This window comes from Eublepharis macularius, chromosome 4 (assembly GCF_028583425.1).
Source record: "Eublepharis macularius isolate TG4126 chromosome 4, MPM_Emac_v1.0, whole genome shotgun sequence".
Classification (NCBI taxonomy): domain Eukaryota; kingdom Metazoa; phylum Chordata; class Lepidosauria; order Squamata; family Eublepharidae; genus Eublepharis; species Eublepharis macularius.
The window spans coordinates 93,268,463-93,291,311 of NC_072793.1; the positions used below are offsets into that span (position 1 = coordinate 93,268,463).

The 22,849-nt window shown below is 43.8% G+C and overlaps 2 protein-coding genes across 2 annotated transcripts; both read left to right on the top strand.

The window, feature by feature from the left end:
- The first annotated feature begins 806 nt into the window (after positions 1-806).
- On the top strand, positions 807-15,349 carry LMAN2 (lectin, mannose binding 2). The gene is made up of 8 exons (XM_054978794.1): positions 807-1,038; positions 1,876-1,994; positions 2,176-2,293; positions 4,343-4,422; positions 4,621-4,782; positions 10,909-11,023; positions 12,619-12,738; positions 14,403-15,349. Exons 1-8 carry the CDS (start codon positions 840-842, stop codon positions 14,561-14,563), a joined length of 1,074 nt encoding a protein of 357 aa, XP_054834769.1. The 5' UTR covers positions 807-839; the 3' UTR covers positions 14,564-15,349.
- Positions 15,350-16,977: 1,628 nt separating this feature from the next.
- Positions 16,978-22,386, top strand: TMED9 (transmembrane p24 trafficking protein 9). Its single transcript, XM_054977305.1, has 5 exons — positions 16,978-17,169; positions 17,432-17,532; positions 19,105-19,230; positions 19,370-19,516; positions 19,989-22,386. The coding sequence occupies exons 1-5, from the start codon at positions 17,019-17,021 to the stop codon at positions 20,136-20,138; spliced, it is 675 nt and encodes a 224-aa protein (XP_054833280.1). The 5' UTR covers positions 16,978-17,018; the 3' UTR covers positions 20,139-22,386.
- The last annotated feature ends 463 nt before the right edge of the window (positions 22,387-22,849 follow it).

Sequence of the window (22,849 nt, forward strand, 5' to 3'; positions counted from 1 at the left end):
TATGGAGGCAGAGAGATGATGTAAGTTGCTTTGGGTTCCCATTGTGGAGAAAGCTGGTATATACTGAAGTAAATTAATGAAGATTGGAAGGGGGGGGGGAGATAAAGGATAAGTTGTTTCATGCGTTTAAAGGAGAGAAGGAAGTAGGGAAAAGTGAGCCTATGGGGGCCACCAGAAGAAAAGCAAGAGGAATAGTGCGTGGAAGAAATACAGGGAAAAGTGAAGTATTCCCACCCAAGTCCTTGCAGGCCCCACCCATACAAGTGAGCGCGGCTCAGCTAGCACCATGCAATAGAGCATAGGGATGGGGGAACCTGAAGATGGGCGAGGGAGGCAGACAAGGGTGGGTGGGAAGGAGAGGAGAAGCCATGGTGAGGCTAAGGAAGGGAACGAAGACATGGTGGTGGAGAGGAAAACGAGATGCCCTCGCAAGTCCTTGCAGAGCTCCCCTTGTCCTTAATATTGCAGACTAAGGCGAACAGAGAGGCGGAAACGCTGGATCCGGTTCATAAGAACCCCGCTCTTTCATCTCTATATATTGCAACAGGAGAATTACAGCTCGGGCTCAGTGGTTTATGACAACCCTGACCTAGCCACTTGCAAGCAGACACGTTTTATTTCTCCATGCTCTTACAAAAGATTTATGGAGCGCCGAACGATGCCGGAAAGCAGTGGGCGTGTGCCCTTTGAGGCTTACCTCCGTATCACCAGAGGCGGTGCTTCGGTCATGGAGATCAGGGGGAGAAAACGCTTTCTCACAGCTCTAGTTTCGGTTTGCTCAACGTTTACATCCGGGTTACGGGTAACCGGAAGTAGGAAGAGGGGCAGGAGGGAGAAGGATGGTAGCAGGTCCGGGAGGTGGCGACGAATCTGCGTGGTGCCCACCGAGCAGGATGGTGCTACCGCCCTCGCGGGTATCGCTCCTGCTGCTTCTGCATCTCCTCCTGGTCGTGTCCGCGTCGCCAGGAGCCGCAGAGCTCACAGACGGGAATAGCGAGCATCTGAAACGGGAGCATTCGCTTATCAAGCCCTACCAGGGTGCGTGCGGTGGGCAGGAGCTGATACCCTGGTGATCCCCCACCCTTCACTTGGCCTGCTTAGCGTCACTTCTGAAAGTCCAGTCTGTTTGGAGCCAGAGGGAGGAGGTGTCACTGTCATTTTAGTTAGCTGACAGAGTTTCTCCTGACCATTTTGCACACTTCTCTTTCTAAGGAAGTTTAGAAAGTTCAAAACCAAGCAAGAAACGTCTCTTTCAATCTCTAGGACAGTCTGATCCAGCAAATACAATCCTTGCTAAGACCAACCATAATAACACAACGTTGCATGCAGTCTTTTGAGCTCTACAGAGGTTTGGGGTAAAATGGGGAGTTGTTTCAGGCTGTGATCTTGAGGTTGTTTGCCTGTTTCTGTATGGAGAATCATGCAGAATTATGCTGGGCTGCAGGACAATGTTATTTTTCCACAAAACCAAGGTCCCCTGATACTAATGATGACAGCCTGCACTGTGAATACAAAAACTCAGTATTAATCAAATGAGTGCCAGTACAAGGCAAAAAAGTAGTAGGAGGAGAGGCTCTGTTTTTATTACTTACCTAAAACATTTATATGCCCACTTTTCTCCTGAGGATCTCAGGAACTAAGGCCAGTTTTTGTCTATAATAGGCAGAAATAGATCCAGAGTTTATTAGAATCAGAAGAAACTTTGTTGCTCAGTAAAATAACTTATGAGCTGCTGAGTTCCAAATTCCTATAAAGCTTATAATAGATTTACTTCTGCTGAATAGAAGATTAAGAGAATGGGAATCCTGGTTATCTGTACGTTTTTAATAATAAATTAAAATGTCCTTCTCTAAAGCTTGGATCTCTGTGTTTTAGGGGTTGGCTCCAGTTCAATGCCTCTCTGGGATTTTCAAGGGAGCACAATGCTGACTAGCCAGTATGTTCGACTAACTCCTGATGAACGCAGCAAGGAAGGTTCTATCTGGAACCGAGTGGTGAGTGTAGTTACTTTGTGGAAGGAAATGGTGGCATGTAACCAGAAGTGAAACCCATCAGTCTCTTTTTTAAATATTCTAATGGAAAATAAATTGTTTACAATTACCAAAAATGTGTGAGGTTTCCATTTAAAAGATTTTATGACACCTTCTCCAAAGGCTGCAATATTTTTTCTTCCAGCCCTGCTTCCTGAAGGATTGGGAGCTCCACGTCCAGTTCAAGATCCATGGAGCAGGAAAGAAGAATCTGCACGGAGATGGATTTGCTCTATGGTACACTCGGGAGCGCCTTACTCCAGGTATGTTGCTAAAACCACAACAGCAGAGCAACTGAAGACTTTTTTTAGCTATTACGTTTTTTAAAAAAAATGAAAGGAATTTTTTTATGCAAGAGCTTTCTATTACATGAGTTCCCACTTACAAACTGAAGTAGTACAGCGTAGATACATTTATGATTTTGGTGAGAAGTAGGCATTTGCAGCAAGTTGTTAAGAAACTTGAACGGAAAGTGTTGCCAATGCATCTAAAGTTTTCAGAACTTGCAAATCGGTTATTTGGCTATTTTATCAGTGATGCATATCAGCCATTGCTATAGAAAATGGAGAATATGAATGCTTCATTTCCTTTATTTTCACAAAAACTTCTTGGAGATTGGTTATTTATATTCTTGTTGAGCAGGTGAAATGGAGGTTGTCATAATACTTTCAATCCTGAGGCCCGCCAGGCACCTGCACATCTATGTAACTGCAGTGGTGCCAGTTTGCTCCCTAAGGGCTTTTGCAGAAGACCTGCATTGGCAGACCAAGTCTGGTGAGGCATGTCCAAGAGAGAATGCTCTGTAGTTGCCCAGGCAACGCTGGTAGAATCCAATTGCAGGGTGGCTGCAGTTGACAGCACTGTGAGTGGCAGGGAAAGGTATAGCCAGTGTGTGGGCTGGGCTGCGTTTCCCTTCATCAGCTGAGGTTTGTACCTGCAGACCCCGGGCGGTCAGGATCAGCCCTCCAAGTCTCCCGAGAGGCATTTCCTTAGAGGCAAGTGGGGGACAGGTTCTGAAACTAATGACGGGAATGCCCATTGGAAACCACAGGAGAGGCTAGAAGGTCCATTGGATATGTTGGGAGTGATGAATGGCCATCGACTTGCAGGGGCTTCATTGAAACACATTACTGCATCACAAAGATTTGACAAGAACGTGGGGTCGACCCTGAGAGCCATGCCCTGGTCCTGGGATGACACCTGTGGGACAAGAGAAACTGCTCCAGGGGTTGTCATCCCATCCCCTGCACTAGATTCCTGAAGTCCATCCCTGGCTCTGCAAACAGCAAAAGGGAGGGTGGTATGGCCTCGCAGGGCAGGAGCCCCAGAGATCCTAGGACTTTGCTCTACACACACCCCTCCTGGCATTAACCTCATTCCTGCATGCAGTGGTCTTCTGCATGGCTTACCAGATGCCAGCAGCACTGCCTATTGGAGAGAAAAAGAATCCTCTGTGGTGCCCCCACCCCTGCCAGACCCACACAGACAACACTCCCAAGTCCCACCCCACTGGCTGCAGTGAAGTTGAAGGGGAAAGGGGGGAAGGGAAGCTGGGCGGGCTGGAGCCTCCAACGTGCCACTGAATACCTGTTCCTTTTGGCAGCAGAGTGACACCAAGGCACAGAGGCACCTGGAGACTTTTTAGGGCCACTCAGTCTGTTCCAGCCCAGAGCCAGAGACCATTCACTGGGATGTATGAAAGGGCAGCCCTATGGAGAACTGGAGCAGGGGGCACTGTCATGCTCAGGCAAGCAAACAGACAGGGAGGGAGTTATTGTTCGACACAGACTTTAATGAACAGCCAAAAGTGAAGAGGATGTCTGGATACGTGTTACCAATTTCCCTTGCCTGGGAAGGGAGCTGTGCCTGTTAGCGCAGCTGTCAGGGTCAGGCAAGGCATTCCCTGGGCTGCTTTCTTAGGAGCAGGGTTGACTCACAGGCTGCCTGGGGAACTGCTCCTGGAGCTGGCTCGGATGGCAGTAGAGAAAGATTACTAGGAGCTGGAACAGCCGTGCTCCTCTGTCTCTCTGACGGGTCATCATGACCAGCCTGAAAGAAAAACAGCAACACGCATGTTGAGGGTCCTGGCCTCACACAGGCCACAGCTGGGTCTGCCATGTCTGAGCAGGTATTTGAAATCTAAATTGGATTTATTAGAGCTCTGTAGCAGACTGTGTTTATGCCTCTCTACAAGAGCATAAGAGTATTCTAGAATATTCTAGTTAAATCTGGGTAACTGGGTAAATCTGGTTGTCAAAATGCATAGGAATGTAAGTTATTTTTTTCACCTTGCTTGACCTTGGCTCCCTTAGGCCCTGTCTTTGGCAGCAAAGATAACTTCCATGGACTGGCTGTTTTCCTGGACACATATCCCAATGATGAGGCTACAGAGGTGAGTAGTGCTAAGAACTTGCCTTGAGAGCTACTTCTATTTGCAAACAAAGTTTTATTGCCGGTATTGAACTAGTAGAAACAAACATGTAGAGTACATGCACAAGCTTCTATATGTAGGGTTCTGAAATATTTAGGATAAGAATCACATACATACATTGTGGTAAATATTTTGAACTACATTTTCCTTCTTACACAGCGTGTATTCCCATACATCTCTGCCATGGTAAACAATGGATCCCTGATGTATGATCATAGTAAAGATGGCCGCTGGACAGAGTTGGCAGGCTGCACGGCTGATCTTCGTAATCAGAATCATGACACGTTTTTGGCTGTGCGCTATTCTCGGGGGCGCCTGACAGTAAGTTGACATTTGTGTTCATGTTGTTTTAGCTCTATGTGTATGGGATTTCACAATGAGTGGGCATGAATGAACTGAGTTATTACTACTTTTGTAATCACTGAAGTGCGGAAAGTGGAGTGGGTGGGTTTCCAAAGTTAGCTTGTCCAAGATAGCTGACTTGATTCATTTTGTTTTGAACTATGATAACCTTTTTTAGTCGGTTGAGAGCAAAAGCTTAATTTATTTTTATTTACTTGCATTATTTATAGACTGCCTTTCTCATTGAGGCTCAAGGCAGATTACAGTGTGTAAGTCAATATGAACTATAGGTGGAACATCACATAAACAATGTAATAGGTTATAACAGTCAGAACACAGTAGTATAGTCTGAAGTCCCTATCCCCTTTTCACAAGTATTTCTCTGAACCATTTCCTCTTACCTGTGTAAAAAGCTTTCCTGAAAAACTCAGTTTTGCATAGTTTGCAGAAAGCCAGGAGAGTAGGAGCCTTCCTAACTTTATCCAGCAGGTCCACAAGGTGAGGACCACAACAGAGACTGCACATGTACAGACAGTTGCTGATTTTTCAAATTTGCAGGGTGGTCTCTGTAGAAGCCCCCTCTTAGATACACACCTTAATATTGTGAGGGGGTTTTAGTCTGTCACTGAAGCTGAGAGCAACACCATTAGGAACGCAGGCTTGGTCAAGAGTCTGGAAGAGTCACTCAAGGCAGAATGGTCAAAGCTGAGACACCGGACTAAGATGCATCCACCCCCTTCAGGAATCAATGGTCACATCAGCAGAAGAGAACTGAATGTTCCAATGGTGATGGAAGCGGACAAATTCTTAGTGGAAGGTGACACTGGTGGAGAATTTTTCACAGACAACAACAGTGTCAGGGCCTGATGTCAAAGGGGCATCAGGGATACTGCAGGACTCTGCTTTGTGGAAGGAGGGGCGGTATACATTACCCAGACTCCCTCTCAGTCCACTCACTGGCCTGCTCAACCTGATCCAGTCCTTTCCCCCTTGATCTCCATCTGCCTTCCTCCTTGCCTCTTTTCACTCTCCAGCTCCACCCACCACACTGTGTGGGAGAGCTTCCCTTTTATCCCCTCAGCCTTACCATGCTCCAGCTGCCAACCATGCCCTCCTGCTGCCTTCTAACCATGGCCCTAGCTGGCCTCGGCAGCTGCACCTGTGCTCATTTGGCTGGAAGCACTGAGCTGGGCCACCTGTGCCTCGTTGGCTGGCTATCCAGGCTCTTTGGCTGGGCTGACGGCTGAAGGCAGGTCCAGCTGAGCCTCCTTGGCTGACTGCCCATCTTCTCCCCCAGATTGCCTCAGGCAATCAGATTGCCTCACCTGGTGTTGCTTCGCTCCTGGCATCCCCTGGGCTAGGTTATTGCTTTTAAAATGGGCTGCAGGCTGGAGCGTGGCTCTGGGTTGCTGAGGCTGCTTCTCCTCTCTGGCTGGTAAGGTTTCAGTTTGCCTGGTTGCTGGTTGCCTGTCCCCACTGCTTTTGCCCTTCCTTTCCCTGCCTGGCACCCTGGACTCCCACTGGAGGATGGGACTAGCTGGCCTCCACCTGCCCATTCTAATCCTCTGAGGCTTGGGTATTATTTTCCCTCCCTCCTGTGCAGGTAGGTTCTGGCTGAGGGTGCCTGCTGGGGTGACTGGGCGGCTGTCTCCCGGCCAGCTCCCATACCCTCCTCCCAGTAACTCCAGGGGATGTGCCCCAGACCCCTGACAGACGGTGTCACTTCAGCTAACCCTGGTTAGTACTGTGTTGAAGAAAGTGATGGTAAACCACTTCTGCTAATCTCTTTCTTTGAAAACCCTATGATGAGACAATCCAAAATGAAAGAAGATATACTGCTGGAAGACAGGACCCCCAGGTCTGATGGCACTCAATTGGCTACTGGGGAAGAGCTGAGGACAAGTACAAATAGAGCTGTTCTTAATGATGGGATTGGCTTTAAGCCAAAAAAATGTCCAGTTGCGGATGTGAATAGATGCAAAAAGAACATCGAAAGCTGTGCGACAAACATAATAGGAACATGGAACGTGAGAGGTATGAAGCCAGGCAAATTACAAATCATAAAACAAGAAATTGAACTTTAAATATTGCACTCCTGAGGGTGAGTGAACTAATGTGGACTGACTCAGGATATTTTCAGTCAGAAAACCACACAGTGTTTTACTGCGGAAATGACAATCTCAAAAGAAACGGTGTTGCTCTAATAGTGAAGTGAGACATAGCACAGGCAGTCAAGAGCTATAGCGCAGTGTCTGGCTGATTAATATCAAACAGACTTCATGGAAGGCCTGTTAACAAAACCATCATTTAAGTTTATGCCCTAAAGTGGAAAAAATTGAAAACTTTTATGCATGTGTCCAAGAAGAAATTGATCATACACCTAAACAAGATATGCCGATAATCATAGATGACTGGAACGCAAAAGGAGAGGCAAAGGAGAATCAAATGTTGGAAAATTTGGACTGGGATCATGAAACTAATTAAGAGAGCGACTCATAGAATTTTGTGACACCAACAACCTGTTCATTGCTAACATATGCTTCTGGCAACCAAAAGGCTATTGTATATGTGGAAATCACCAAGTGACCAATACAGTAACCAAATAGATTACATAATTTGAAGCAGAAGATAGAGAAGCTCTATTCTCTGTGCTAAAACAAGACCAGGAGCTGATTGTGATACAGATCATGAGTTGCTAATATCAAAAGTTAGAATAAATCTGAAGAGAAACAGTAAAAGAATCATAGTGCCGAAATATAATCTAAATAATATTCCTGAAGAATTTAAAGACAGAACACATTTGCAATGCTAAGTTTAATTGATCGTGAACCAGAAGAACTATGGGCTGAAACCAGAGATATTATCAAGGAAGAATATGCAAAGACTATTCCTGTAGCCAGAAGAAAGGAGAAGCTTAAACTGATAACAGAGAAAACTCTTAAAATTGCTGAAGTCAGAGGAAAAGCAAAAGCACAAAAGGTGACAGAAATAGAGTCAGAATTCTAAATGTAGTTTTTCAGCAGTTTGCACGCAGAAATAAAGAAATCTATTATAATAATCACTGCAAAGAATAGAAAAGAACAATAAAAAAGGAAGAACAAGAGATCTGTTCCACAATATCTGGGAAATCAAAAGGAAATTCAAGCCCAGTTCAGGATGCTGAAAGATCAACACGGAAATACAGTATCTGATTAGGACAATTTTTTTAAAAAAAAAAATGGAAACAATACACAGAATAACTGTACAGAAAAGATGGAAGGATGATAGATACCTTTGAAGAAGAATCTTGATGAAGAAGCAGGAATTTTAGAAAGTGAAGTAAAAGATGCACTCAAAGCAATTGGGAGAAACAAATCACCTGAAGTAAATGGAATACCAATAGAACTATTTCAAGCTACAGATATTGAGTCCATCAAAATCATAACAAAGATCTGTCAACAAATATAGAAGACAAAACAATGGTTCACACACTAGAAATGATCAATCTACATTCCAGTTCCAAAAAAAGGAGGATGCCAGAGTGCAGCAACTATCAGTCTATTGTGTTAATTTCCCATGCAAGCAAAGTGATGCTCAAAATTCTACAGTAAAGACTCTTACCATTTATGGAACGAGAAATACCAGATGTTCAAGCTGGTTTCAGAAAAAGAAGACGAACTAGAGGTCATATTGCAGATTTATGGTGGCTCAAGGAACATAATAGGGCATTTCAGAAGAAAATCAGCCTGTGTTTTAAAGATTACAGCAAAGCTTTTGATTGTTTGGATCTGAAAAGCTATGGATAGCATTAAAAGAAATGGGGGTGCCACAACCCTGGATTGTTTTGATGTGCAACCTGTACTCTGGACAAGAGGCTACTGGAAACAAAATGGTTTCCAGTTGGCAAGGGAGACAGACAAGGATGTATATTATCTCCCTACCTGTTCATCCTCTATGCAGAGCATATAATAAAGAAAACTGGATTAGCTCTAGAAGAAGGTGGAGTGAAAATTGGCAGAAGGAACGTTAACAGTTTGAGATATGCAGATGATACCACGTTACTGACAGAAAATAGTGAGGACTTGAAACAATTACTGATTAAGGTTAAAGAAGAAAGTGGCAAATCAGGATTACAGCTGAACATCAAGAAGACAAAAGTAATGACTACAGAGGAACTACACAGTTTTAAAGTTGACAATGAGGAAATTGTACAAGATTTCCTATACTTTGGCTTGGTCACAAACCAAAAGGGAGACTGCAACTAAGAAATCAGAAGATTGAGACTTGGAAGAGCAGCTATGAGGGAACTACAAAAGATTCTTAGAGATAAGGATGTCTCTCTGAGGACCAAAGTAATCCAAACTATGGTATTCCCCATTACTATGTATGGATGTGAAAGTTGGACAATTAAGAAAGCTTCCAGGAAGAAAATCAATTCATTTGAAATGTGGTGCTAGAGGAGAGTTTTGTGGATTCCATGGACAGCCAAAAAGACAAATAAGTGGGTTCTAGATCAAATCAAGCCTGAATTTTCCTTAGAAACTAAAATCACAAAAGTGAGGCTATTGTACTTTAGTCACAACATGAGAAGACAAGATTCTCTGGAAAAGTCAACAATGCTAGGAAAAGTAGAAGGTAGTAGGAAAATAGGAAGACCTAAAATGAGGTGGTTTGACTCAATAAAAAAGCCACATCCTCCAGTTTGCAAGATCTGAGTAAGTCTGTCAAGGATAGGACATTTGGCGGTCTTTAATTCATAGGGTCGCCATAGGTTGGAAGCAGCTAGATGGCACATAACACACACAGATCTGTAGAAGGCTTTGTTCAGATGAGTGAAGCTGACATGGCGGAGCATATGGAGAGAGGTGGCTCTGTAAATATGAAGGACCAAGGCCATGAAGGGCTTTGTATGTAATAGCTAATACCTTGAACTGAACTGGTAACAGGTGAGTAACCGATTGAGAGGCTGCATATTATGATTGGAACACTGTAGAATTGGAATTATATGCATGCTCCACCTAGCTCCTTATAATAACCGAGCTGCAGCGTTTTGTGCTGTCTAGAGTTTCTGAGTTGACTTCAAGGAGAGAACTATGTAGAGTGCCTTACAGTACTCGAGTCTTGATATTCCCAGGGCATGGATCCAAGTGGCCAGGTTGTTCATGTCAAGGTAGGGCCATCTTCCAGGCTAGTCTAAGGTTAGGAGAAGCCCTTTTTGTAGCTGCATGAACTTGCTTCTCTAACAGCAGTGCTGGATCTAGTTTAACCTCTAGGCTCTTTACTGAGTCAGCAAGGGTCAGTTGAACCCCATGGAAAGTGGGAAGCACAGCATTCTTTAAGATCTCTGCTTTCCCAACCACCACCACTTCCATCTTAATTGGGTTCAGTTTCAGTTTGTGCACTTTCAGCCATTTGACCACAGCAGTTAGGCAGTGGCTCAGGACCTCTACTGTGTCAACAGGGGTTTTGGATAGAGAGATACAGAAGTGGGTGTCAATAATGAATTGATGACATTCAGTTCCAGAGCAACAAATAATTCCTCCGAAAGGCTTTACATAGAGATTGAATAACATGGGGGATAAGATTGCACCCTATGGAGCCCCACAAGATAATGTCCACATGGACGATAGCTGGTCTCCAACAGCAAACCTTTGAGTCCATTCCATGAGGATTGATTTAAATCAGTCCAAGGCACATCTCCTGATACTCCCTTCTGCCTCCAAACACCTCAACAGGATGGCATGATTGACTGTATTAAAGGCTGCAGATAGATCCAGGAGGAGCAGCAAAGAAGCACAGCCTGTGTTTACATTCAGAAGGAGGTCATCAATTAAAGCCACCAGAGCCATCTATGTCCCATAGCTCGACCTGAAACCAAACTGAAAAGGGTCCAGGACACAAGAGTTATCCAAGAAGACATGTAGTTGGTCTGTTCCTGCTCTCTCAATCACTTTGCCTAGAAAGAGCAGGTTTGAGACTGGGCAGCAATTAACTGCATTTTTGTCTAGGGATGTTTTTTAAGTAGTGGGAAGACAACTGCCTGTTCGATCAGTTATAGGAAGCTGCCTTAAGTTAGTGACTGGTTTATGGTTGACCCTTACATCTAAGATTATACTTATTTTGCAGGTGATGACTGATGTGGAGGACAAAAATGAATGGAAAAACTGCTTTGATGTTTCAGGAGTCCGACTGCCCACTGGCTACTTTTTTGGGGCTTCTGCTGGTACAGGAGATCTATCTGGTGAGACTTTTTTCCTACTTAAGTATAACTGGCCACATTGCCTGGATGTGGTGTTCTTTGAGGTGTAAGCATGGTCTATTCTTTTTAACAAATAGGACATGAGAGGATTTTAAACCAGCTTCCTGAATTAAGGGAATCTTTTAAAAAGGGCCTTTCTTACGTGTTTAAAGGGAGACCTTTATTTATTATGATATTTCAAACCCACCTTTCTTAACGACTCAAGGTGGATTGCAGAAGTTAAAAGTTATAAAGAAAAGCCATTCATAGGCTTTCAATGGACATTAAAGCTAGCCACAATAGCACTCTTTTTATAAAAATGCCATCCTTGGTCCTGTGGGTCCAAGGCTGTTGGAGGACTTTGTAGGTAACAACCAGTGTGGAGTAGAGTGCTCTCAAGTCAGAGTTGACTTATGGCGACCCCTGGTGGGGTTTTCATGGCAAGAGACTAACAGAAGTGGCTTGCCATTGCCTGCCTCTGCAACCCTGGTCTTCCTTGGAGGTCTCCCATCCGATTACTAACCAAGGCTGACCCTGCTTAGCTTCTGAGATCTGGTGAGATCAGGCTCACTTGGGCTATAACCAGTATCTTGAATTAAAATTAGAAACTGATCAGTAAACAATGGAGCAGTTGTAGAGATGAGTGCAATATGCTCACTTTTCCTAGCTTCTGATAGTATTCAAGCTGTGATGCTTTGCAGCAGCTGAAGTTTCTAAGTCTTCTTCAGGGTATTCTCATGTAGACCATATTAAAATAGTCTAGCCTCTGAATGTTTTTGTCTGTATGTGTAAAGTGCTGTCAAGTCACAGTGACCCTGTAGGGTTTGCAAGGCAAGAGACAAACAGAGGTAGTTTGCCTTTGCCTGCCTCTTCTGTGATCTAACAAGACTGGGTCAATCTGGGCCATCAAGGTCAGAGGTTACTGCTGTTAAGGAGACAATAAGGGGCTCCTGTTCAGCAGGCATCTTTGGAATTCTGACTTAAGGTGCTGGGTGCAGCCACAAAATGGCTGTTGTAGGAGGTACAGCCAACCACAAAATGTCGAAGAGTGAGGTTATACATAGCTTTTATAGTAAAATTTCAACATTTCAGGCAGAGATACTATTTAATAGGATTCTTTTCACAATGAACATACGGCTTTAAAATATTATCTTAATTACACACAGTTTAACTTCAGTCATGCAGTAAAGATTGTGCTGTAGTGGCAGGTGCTGCAAAAGCAATGCTTCTAAAAATCTGCACAGCTAGTCAGAAGCCTTGGTGAGCAAAAGCCCCACTGGCACTGCCAACTTTCTAAAAGCACTTGGTGGGCACCATGAAAAGTTGAGGATGCTATGTTGGGGACCCCTGAAATAGACTATGGTAAACTTATTTATTTAGCATATTTACATATCACTTTTCTCCACAGCGTGAACCCATCACACTTAACAGTACACAAAGAGAGAAAATTCAGACAGGAAAGGGACCTGATCAAGCAGGTCTTTCTGCTGGCTGGCCTTCTGCCAAGCTCTAGACTTGACCCTCAGACTAAGAGCCAAAGGACAAGAGAGGATGAACATTTAATTGTAACATTGCAAACTGGATTTTTCATTTCCTAGACAATCATGACATCATCTCAATGAAGTTGTTTCAGCTGATGGTGGAACATCCACCAGAAGAAGAGAACATTGACTGGACAAAGATTGAACCCAGTGTCAGCCTCCTCAAGTCACCCAAAGGTGAGTTATATGATCTCTGGATGCTCTATGAATCATTTAGGAAATCATTCAACAAGTGAGCATCCCCCTATCTCTTCAATGTGTGCTAAATAGTCAGGATGAACTCTTGTGGATCAGTGCTCAGCACTTGGCTTGAAATACATGAGAATTTGGTTATCTTCTGCTATGCAATGCAGTCCAGAGCAGTGGCTGCAGTCGTAAGTATACTTTCCATTAACTGTCCCACTGAACTCAGTTAAACTTTTTAAAAAAACTTATTTTAGGATGTATTTGTGTATGTGCTACATTGCTTTTTAAATTTAATTCTATGGTGTCATATTTATTAATTTATTTACTTCATTTAATGTCTGCTCTTCTCAGTGAGACTCAAGGAAGATTAGGTAGGATGAAGCATATAATAAGAAACGCTATAAGACTAAGATTACAAAAATGTGAAACAAAGCAAAAAGTATTAGACATGTCAAACGGCACAAAATGATATTACAAAAGTAGAAAATAATGCAGTAGGATAATGTATTCAGCAAACAAATCATACCACACAGTGGTATAGTGTACAGTCCTGTTCTGTTTTAAAAAGCTCCTTCCTTGCAGATATGAGGATCCAAGGGCTTTGGATGTGATAACCAGTATCTTGACTGAATTTAGTAACTAGTAGGTAGCCAATGCAGTGATTGCAGAATGGGAATAATATGTAGGGGTGTGTGCTTTGGGTTTCCAATTCGGATTAAATACCCAAATCAGACCCAATTTGTAAAGATTCGGGAATCGGGACCATAATGATGTCCCCGATTAGGAAATCCCGAATCAAAGGGGCAGGAAGGGCCGGAGAAGCCGTCAGTGGCAGAGGAGGTGGTGCGGCCCCCGCAGGAGCCAGCTCCGAATAAACCCGAAGTGGGAAACCCGAACTTTTTGGCAGCGCACACCCGTAGTAATATGCATGCTCCTCAGGAAGTAGGCACAGCTACTCCTATACATTTCTGTTTTACACAGACTGTGGAATAATAAAAGTTGTTGCATATCATAAGACAGTGGCCACAACAGAAAAAATGTACAGGCTGCTGATGCTTTTAACTATTTGTATGTGAAGGTATTGTAGCTGAGCGTGGCAGGAAAGGTAGTCTTGTAGATGTGAGGATCCAAGTCCATGAAGGGCTTTGTATGTAATAACTAGTACCTTGACTTGAACCCAGTAACTGACTGATAGCCAGTTGAATGCTACCAGAATAGGTGTATAGGTGAAGAATAGGTGCAATATGTATACCCTACATGGCTCCCAATAATAACCCAGCCATGGTGCTCTGTACCAGTTGGACTTTCTGAGTTGACTCTAAGGGTAGACCAATGTAGAATGCATTATAGTAGCATAGACTCAAGGTTATTGTTGTATGGATTCAAATGGCCAAATTGGCCAATTCAAGGTAGGGAGCCTTTCTCTAGATTAAATGAAGGTGGAGGAAAGTATTTTTGCAGCTGTATTAATTTGCTTCTGTAGCAGCAATTCTGGGTCCAGTACAGTATCTAGGTTCTTAACTGAGTCAGCTGAACCCCATTGTTAGTCTTCTCCAGCTCTTCTTATAGCTTAAGGGTGCATTAAACCATTTCTTATTGGTCATATGTGCTGTAAATGTCTCACTAAACCCTCCCCCCCTTTTTTTCCTCTTTAGATAATGTGGACGATCCAACGGGAAACTTCCGTAGTGGGCCTTTGACGGGCTGGAAAGTGTTCCTATTGCTACTCTGTGCTCTGCTGGGCATCATTGTGTGTGCTGTAGTGGGTGCTGTGGTCTTCCAGAAACGGCAGGAGAGGAACAAACGATTTTACTAGTGGGGAGCAGCCCTGGATTCTGGGCACTTTGGAGCATTTTTTACAGGGGAGGGCGGGAGGGGGAATTGTATAGACTCTGGTTTCTAAAAGGCTCTTTTGGAGAAATATATGGATTATTTTCATATCTTGTTTTTTCCTGGCTGCACTAGCCAGGCAACCTGTGGCAAACAATCAAGAATGCAGAGTGGTGCAGCCCTAATTGAGAGCCCATCCCCTCCTTTTAGAATGCTGTTCAGAACCTCAGCCACACTTTAAGAAAAAGACTACAACCCTCTGACTAGAGCTTAGAAATGGCAGATGTTCCTTCTCCATGCGGCATGGTTCTGCCTGCCAGCTAGAATCTACTGGGTGTTTCTCTGATGGAGGTAGTATTTCCCTAGCCCTGCCAATGTGCTGGGGAGATTTTGTGGACTGGCCTGTAAACCTATTCCAAGGTGGGTGTTTTGAAGTGAATCTATTTTGTAGTCTCATTGGCCTTGGAACTTTTAGTATTGACTATTTCTGTATAGCAGAGAGACTAATTTATACCAAAACAAGTGATCATCAGATTGGATTGTTCCCTTTTGGTGATGGAAACTGTGATTGCATTGGTTTGGGAGAGAAGGGGCTTGAATTTTTTCCAGTTACTGTGAAATATGTGCCACAATTTGGTCATAGAGGCTCAGACCCTGTTCTGATCTCTCACTAAGCATTGTGATTCCAGTGACAAGACTGTATGCTGCATCAAAGCTGTGCATGCAAGGTGATTGGTGGAAGAACAGCTACATGAATAAAGTGGAAAACTGACTTGAGCTGTTAGTCTATCTTAATTTGAAGGATGAAAGGGAGAGGAGGGTCAAGTGTAGCAGCTCTTTGTGGAGCCTTTGATGCAATATAGTTCAGGGGCTTAGATCCTGTTGGGATTCCAGCAGAATAAGAGCTCCTGTTCATTGTTGTTGCATTCTAATGCACTTTACCTCACTTCAGAACATTTCTGGAAAACAGATAGTAGCTTTAACTCTAAATCCCCACTTGAGTAAAAGTATTATGTCCTCAAAATGTCACATAATATAAAACATACCTGTAGTAGCGTAGAGTAGCCGTATGAGGTCTACGAACTAACGGCTGCAGCTTTTACCAGAGAAGCTGAAAAAAAGCATGCAGTGGTGTGGCCTACTCTAGGGCTTAAGAACCTTAAGGACAGCTATTATTTAATTCTACTGATACTCAAGCATGTGTACAAGATGCTGGAGCAAAGCTCCATTGCCAGAGTGATTTGGATAGGTAATGGGGCAACCAGATACCTAATGAGAAGTATTCTTGCAGTGGGATAGAGGGAAATGAATGGGAATGGGGAGAGACAAAATTAGGCTGGTGTATTCCACCAGTCCAATCTGAATTCATCCTTGAAAATGTCTCCCCACACAAGTTATCTGCCCTGAGTTCATTGCTTTGGGGAAGCTGCCTTTTCTCCTTCTTCTGGGGGTTTCTCCAATCTTTCACAAGTCTGCTTTGCTCCAAAGTTTTGGGAAAGATCTCCATAAAGCCTGGATGGTTGCTTTGTTGGTAAGAAAGTTCAGATTTTCTGGCTCACACGGCAGCCCATTCACCCTGACCCTCTTTGTATGGTAGCAATTTCTTTTGCCGCCATAGGAGGAAGCTTTTTTAAATGCAAGTCTCTAGCTCTTGTGGAGATAAGGAAAAAGGCCTATCTTCACAAGGGAAGGAGCTAGAGGCTGTTTAAAAGCTGGTAATTCAGAGCGCATAGTACACACCTATTGTTACAACAGTAAAAATAACGTGTGACAGTAACCTGTTGTTACAGCAGTATATTGTAACAGAATATTCTAGTGCCAGTTTTTTGGGAAAAATTGCAAAAGCCTTGGTTGTCCAGTGGGGAGGATGTGGTGGCCACTTCTGGAGGACTGGGCAACGAAACTGTCAAGCCGAGTCGCCTGTTCGCTTTATCTGCAGCCTCATCAACAAGCAACCACAAAATCCCATCCCATGTGGAAGAGACAGGTGACTCACTCACCCCGCTTCCCATAATCCTCTGGTAGCAGCAGAGTTTTCATTTTATATTTTCTGAACTTTGACATTGTTTTTAAAAAGGAATAGCGGGAACACTGGCTCAGGCCGAATTACACGAAGCCCTAAAGCTAGACCAACTGTTCCAGCGGGTGAGGGAGGCCGACGGAACACGTAGCTGGCAGCGCGCCTCATTCGCCGCGGAAGAAGGCGAAGGGGCTGGCGTGGCGCCCCCGCACTTGCCTTCGCTCTCCGCCCGTGGCCTCCTAAGCCTATCACGCGACGCCGCCTCTGCTTGAGCCGAGCTGCTTCCCGCCGTCTGTTTCCTGCCTGTTCGGAGGGCTGCTGGGACTTGTAGTTTCGCTGGGAGCTGGTGAGCCCGCTGCTCTAGCAGTTACGTGGCTTGAGGGCTGGAGCGTAGGAGGGGCTGGGAGGAAGGCGCGGCGTGATGGCGGCTGTCGTGTGCTGGCCGGGGGCGCTCTTGCGGTGGCTGTTGGTGGCCGGGATTGTGACTCCGGCATGGGGCCTCTACTTCCACTTGGGCGAGACCGAACGCAAGTGCTTCATCGAAGAGATCCCGGACGAGACCATGGTCATCGGTGCGCGGGGAGAGACGAGAAGACGGTCCTTGAAGAAGGGGCCATTATCGGGGCTCTCTGGCTGGGGGCCTCGGGGGGCGTTAGGGGATGAAGGTTTAAGGGGCTGCTTGACAGGAAGTGTGATCTGAACCTCGGTTGAGAGGTGGGGAAAGGGAGGAATGGATCGAGAAGCTCCTTGGACGGGAGGTGATGACGGCCCTTCATGGGAAGTCGTGGAGGGGGGGCTCCTCTCTTCTCTCATTCCGCTCTTTCTGCATCACAGGGAATTACCGGACGCAGCTGTTTGATAAGCAAAGGGAGGAGTATCTTCCTGCAACCCCAGGTCTGGGTATGTTTGTGGAAGTGAAGGATCCTGACGAGAAGGTATGTGTAGGCCCACGAGTTTGTCCTGGGGCATTTTCCAGCTGTTGTGTGTTCAGGAGAAGGGTTAAAGAACAATGTTTCAAGGAGCCTTCCCCAGCTTCTTTGCTGTAATGTGAAAATACTTGTTCTGGTTAAATTTTACTAGGGTATTGTCTGGCTTCTAGGGGGAAGAAGCAGTGCTATATATGCCCTAGTTTGTTCCCTCTGAGCCAAACAAAATGTGATGTTGAACATGTGGCCATCTCTTAAAGGTGGTTTTAAAATGCCAGAAGGACCCAATTGTTTGTTTATTAAAACATTTTTACCCTGCATTTCCTCGTGGTTCAAGGTAGCTGATCCATAGTGCAGAGCCACCACCCTGTGCCTTAAAGTGCTGAAACAACTACAGGGTGTATGTGGAAACAATATATCAGAATCACTGCATAGATGCTTGTGGAGCTGGCTGTCCAGGTAACTAAAGATATTCAGAGATTCTATTACAACCTGTACATTGTACCAGAATTTTTTTGTTGTCTTCAGCTTGTGTTTGTTGAACCATGATATGTTACCATTTATGACTTGAGACCATCCCTGTTGTCCCTAAAGAAGCCTAGCTTTTGAGGTAGTCACTTAATGATATGTGGTAAAGCCTACCACTCTTTAGCAACTGCACACATCTATTTCAGAATTAATGACAAGCCTGAAATACTTGTCTTTTGATACTTTGTATCTATTGTGTACTCCTTTAGAGCTGTAGAGCAGTGGTCTTCAGCCTTTCCAGAGCCAGGACCCACCTTTAACCCCCAGGTGGCAGCGTGGGTCCCACTGAGCTGCAAAAAAAGACACCTGACATTACAGTCACTTGACAGGAAGTGGGGGTAGAGTTGTGACCTGTGTCAAAGCCAAAACTTCCAGTAGAATGAACATAAGAAGATCCCTGCTGGATCAGACCAGCGGTTCATCTACTCTCATCTACTCTCCCTTATTTTCTACATATGTGCAATAGGAGCAGCTGCTTACAAAAAATAGTTCTTAAGAAGTTGTTGTGGAAGGACCTGTGGCCCAGCAGATGGACTCAGCAAACCACCTAAGAGTTTTGAGCAATTTGTTGGAGGCCACTGTTAATAGAGGCTTTATAGTGCCTGAAAGGCATGGCACAAAGCTGTTGATTGAGATTGACTGTAATGTTTTAACTAGCCCCAAGCAAGGACTGTATTTGGGACTCTAATCGGTTTTATTTATTTGAGTACTTTTATCTTGCATTTCTCCTGTCAATGTGGACTCAAAGTAGCATACAATATGAGAAAAACAATCACCCTCCATAAAATCAAACTTTATCTATAATCTACAGTGGAGAGAAAGTAAAAACTCTGCTGTCAGTGGAAACACTCTTTCCTAAAGCATTTCCTTCCAGGAGGCAGCTTCCCTTTTAAGTTTCCAAGGGCTAGAGGGTAGAGAGCAGAGCAGCTGGTAGCAGCTCTGCACTTGGTGTAAAATGTAAAAAGGAGGAAAGGCAGATAAACTGAATGGCTTGTGGATTCCTAAGGTTTCCTACCTGCTTGAACTAGCATGAAAACAATACTCTGTTTACAGGTGGTGTTGTCCCGACAGTATGGCTCCGAAGGCAGGTTCACTTTCACTTCACACACACCTGGAGACCATCAGATCTGCCTTCATTCCAATTCTACCAAGTTTTCCCTCTTTGCAGGGGGCATGCTGGTAAGAGGCTCTGTGTGATAGTGGGGGTGGAGTGTGCTCAGTTTGGCTTGCCAAGCAGCTCATGAGGTATTTTGCCATGGTGAGTTTATGCATACTAAAATTTTTACTGTTCTCTCTTTGTTATCTAATCTCACTGCAGAGGGTCCACCTTGACATTCAGGTTGGTGAGCATGCCAACGACTATGCTGAGATTGCAGCCAAAGACAAGCTGAGTGAGCTACAGTTGCGTGTGCGCCAGCTTCTGGAGCAGATAGAGCAGATCCAGAAAGAGCAGAACTACCAGCGGGTAAGATGCTTTGCACAGGCGGTATTCTTTGTGCTGCAGTGTAAAACTAGGAAGAGAGATGGTCAATGTACAAGTCATCAAATGATTCTGCTTGTTGAGGAAATTTGTTCACTATAAGAACTGTAGCACTGGTTCTTGAACACAGGCAGTACTGTGCTTTCTTGGTTTCGATGCGTCTCTGAGTCAGGCCATGGTGGGAAAATAGCCCATTATTACTATCATTATAACATCCTACCTCCAGTGAGCTCAGAGTATCATCTGTGGGTCTCACTTCTCCCTCTGCTTTTATCATCACAACCACCCTGGGAGGTAAATTAGGCTGAGAGACAATGACTGCTTCCGGGGCACCCATTCTGGTTGAGGGATATGAAAAATTAGGTTCCATGATCAATATCTGTACAATATACTATGCTAGCATTTGATCATGAGTGAGAAGGGGAGAATCCTGAATTAATATTTTTTCTTTATTCAGTGGCGTGAGGAGCGCTTCCGGCAAACCAGTGAGAGCACAAACCAACGGGTTCTGTGGTGGTCCATTGTCCAGACCCTCATCCTTGTAGCCATTGGAGTCTGGCAGATGAGGCATCTCAAAAGTTTCTTTGAGGCCAAGAAGCTGGTGTAAAAGAGTGGTGGGGACAGCAAAAGGCCTACATTTTACACAGGAAAAATTTCCAGCGCTTCAAGTGTTTGCACTGGTCCTTCTTCTCTCCTCAGTCATCCTTTCCTCAAGATTGTTGTTGGCCAGGATCTGTGTCATCTACCTCTCTCTGCCTCTCTCCTTCCCTCTACTTTCCAATCTCAGCCCTGTGATTCCAACGCAGTGTTGGCCCCTGCAAGGCACTGTGTTCTGTCCAGAAAACTGGCAACTGCTTGCTGCTGAGGTGCCTCAAACTTTTAAATACCATGTGAGGAATTTGTGGGAAGGACCTGCTTAACAAGGGTCTCTTGTGTTTTGGACACTTGGGATACTTTCTTTAGTCAACTTTTCAGAATGTCAAAGCCAAGAAACTGATGCTGGTTTTGAGTCCTCCTACACCTTTACTGGCTTTGACTTCTTGCCACCACCAGCATGTTGCTCAGACAGAAAGTGCTGAATGAGGAGATCTGGAGTTTATTCTCACAATATTCTGTCCTGTGTATTCATAATGTGAATAGAACGCAGACTGGTTTTGTGCTTAACTGCTATCCTAAGGGCAATATTGGGATTATTTCTAAAATACTGTGCGTGCGTGCGTGCGTGCGTGCGTGCGTGTGTGTGTGTGTGTGTGTGTGTGTTTGTGTTGGGGCTAGAGGGAGAGAGAGGAATGTGATAACCACTGGGATATTCATCAGGGGTAGCTAAGTATTAAAATTTACTTGACTTTCCTTATGTCTTCCTCCCATTGCTTGTTAGAATTAAATGAGCTTTTCACATAAACATGCAGGTACCGTTTTTTTTTGTCAGATTGGTACTTTATTTCCTCACTAATATAAGATTACTAAGTAGTTGTAAGTAGTAGGGTTTTTTTTTTTTACAAGCCTGGTACTTTTACAACAGAAACATTTGATAATGCCTATTCCTTATTGCTCCAACAACTCAGTCTCAAACATACTTGGAAGTAATGACTGTTAATTTCAATAGGACTTGCCTCCTTCCAAGTATGTTTTGCAGCTCAAATTCTCCTTGGAATTTGTTTAATAAAATTAATTTCTAAGCATTCAGCAAACTGTTACTGTATAGATGACATTCAAAGATTATTCCAAGCATTCTCTTTTATTAATCTTCTACAAGATTTGTGATGCTAGTAGGGAAGGGGAGGAAAGCAAAAGTACTGTATTTGAAGGATTTGTATGCAATTTCTGTTGTTTTAAGCATTAATTCTAAACCAGTGACTTTACCAAGAGTTTGCCTGGCCTGTTGTCACCTTGTCTGAAACTGACACACTCATGAGGACAGGCCAGGTTTCCATTTATCTGTTTATGTCATACAGACATGAAATTATTTCATGTGCATTTCTTGAGACTAATGGTAGCAGATGAGAGGATGTTGTTTGCTCAGTTTACCAATCCATATATTAATTGGTTCCATTTATAAGCAGGTAACTCTTCTTTTGACTAAATGCAAGAAGGCAAGTTATTTTGATGCCCAAGTAGACTGCAAAGTAGTTTACTAAAGGCAGGAATTACTTGCAAAGAACAAATGCAGTCAATTCAATAGTCCAAATTACACCAGGTTTATATATATGAGATTCAGAAGAATCAATTCTGCACTTACTGAGGAATACAACATGTTGAAATCCATTAGTCTAATTCAGATCGTGAAACTTGCTAAGTATTCAGTTTTGAATATTTTTGACCTTATTAAAATGGGCTTGACTGTGTCTTGCTTTAAAATATACCATAAAAATAAAATATCTTGAAAATATCTTGAAAAAACAGTTTGGCGTGTTTGGAGGCGATGGCTCTTTCTTGCTCCGGGGAGGAGGATTCCTTTATTAGGTGGATTCAAAGTGTATTGGGGAAGGGAATGTCTGCATTTCATGTGTGTGTATTTTAAAGCCTTCACAATACAAAACATTTGGGATAACTTGGATATTTGTCACGACTACACTGTCCAGACTTCAGTATCTTCGCCATACCCCAAGGACTCTAAAGCTACCTTGATTTTATTCCTGGAGGAACAAGCCAAGTAGTCACTCCTATATGACCAAGCACTGATGAAGTGTGTGAAAATGGACAGCAAACTGTGGGAGGCTGACAACTAAAGATTTATTGGTAAAGAGCCTGTTCCAAAGGGTGGTTGTGTACTTATTTTAATTTGAGGCCGTTTTAGCCTGGTTCCTACTGTAATACAGAATAAAACAAATATTAAAGATGGTCTTTTCTTCAAACATTGAGTAGTAGCTTTATTACATAGCAAGTTATTTTCAACTTTCTAATGATAAGCATACCCGCACTGAAGTTTTGGTAACTGGTAAATGCAAATGAATTTAAGCAATTCTATAATACGCAGGTTTTTAAAAAAATGCAGAAAACTACATGCAGCTTTAATTTTCAAATTTGCTCAAATTTATACTTTTTTTTTACTCACCCTGCCCCAAAGCTGGCTAGAAATGCTTCCTTATACAATTTCAACCTGATGCTGAAGGACAGGTCTGTTTCAAAGGAGTAGCAGTGCTAGTCTGTTATAGTGAGAGTAAATGGGAGTCGTGTAGCACTTTAAAAACAAACTATTATAAGATTTCGTGGACTACAGTCCACATCAGATACGTTATGTTTGCCACAAAGGAGCTTCGATGCCTGTCTAGGAACAAGAACTGAACGGAACAACCAATAAGGGAAGTGTTTCTGGAG

What these genes read in the sequence shown, in the direction of transcription:
- LMAN2 (XM_054978794.1), top strand. Translation starts at nt 840, where the DNA reads ATGGTAGCAGGTCCGGGAGGTGGCGACGAATCTGCGTGGTGCCCACCG. An exon ending in GCTTATCAAGCCCTACCAGG is followed by an intron (nt 1,039 to 1,875) that starts GTGCGTGCGGTG and finishes TCTGTGTTTTAG; the next exon opens with GGGTTGGCTCCAGTTCAATG. An exon ending in GTTCTATCTGGAACCGAGTG is followed by an intron (nt 1,995 to 2,175) that starts GTGAGTGTAGTT and finishes TTTTTCTTCCAG; the next exon opens with CCCTGCTTCCTGAAGGATTG.
- TMED9 (XM_054977305.1), top strand. Translation starts at nt 17,019, where the DNA reads ATGGCGGCTGTCGTGTGCTGGCCGGGGGCGCTCTTGCGGTGGCTGTTG. An exon ending in TGAAGGATCCTGACGAGAAG is followed by an intron (nt 17,533 to 19,104) that starts GTATGTGTAGGC and finishes CTCTGTTTACAG; the next exon opens with GTGGTGTTGTCCCGACAGTA. An exon ending in TCTTTGCAGGGGGCATGCTG is followed by an intron (nt 19,231 to 19,369) that starts GTAAGAGGCTCT and finishes ATCTCACTGCAG; the next exon opens with AGGGTCCACCTTGACATTCA.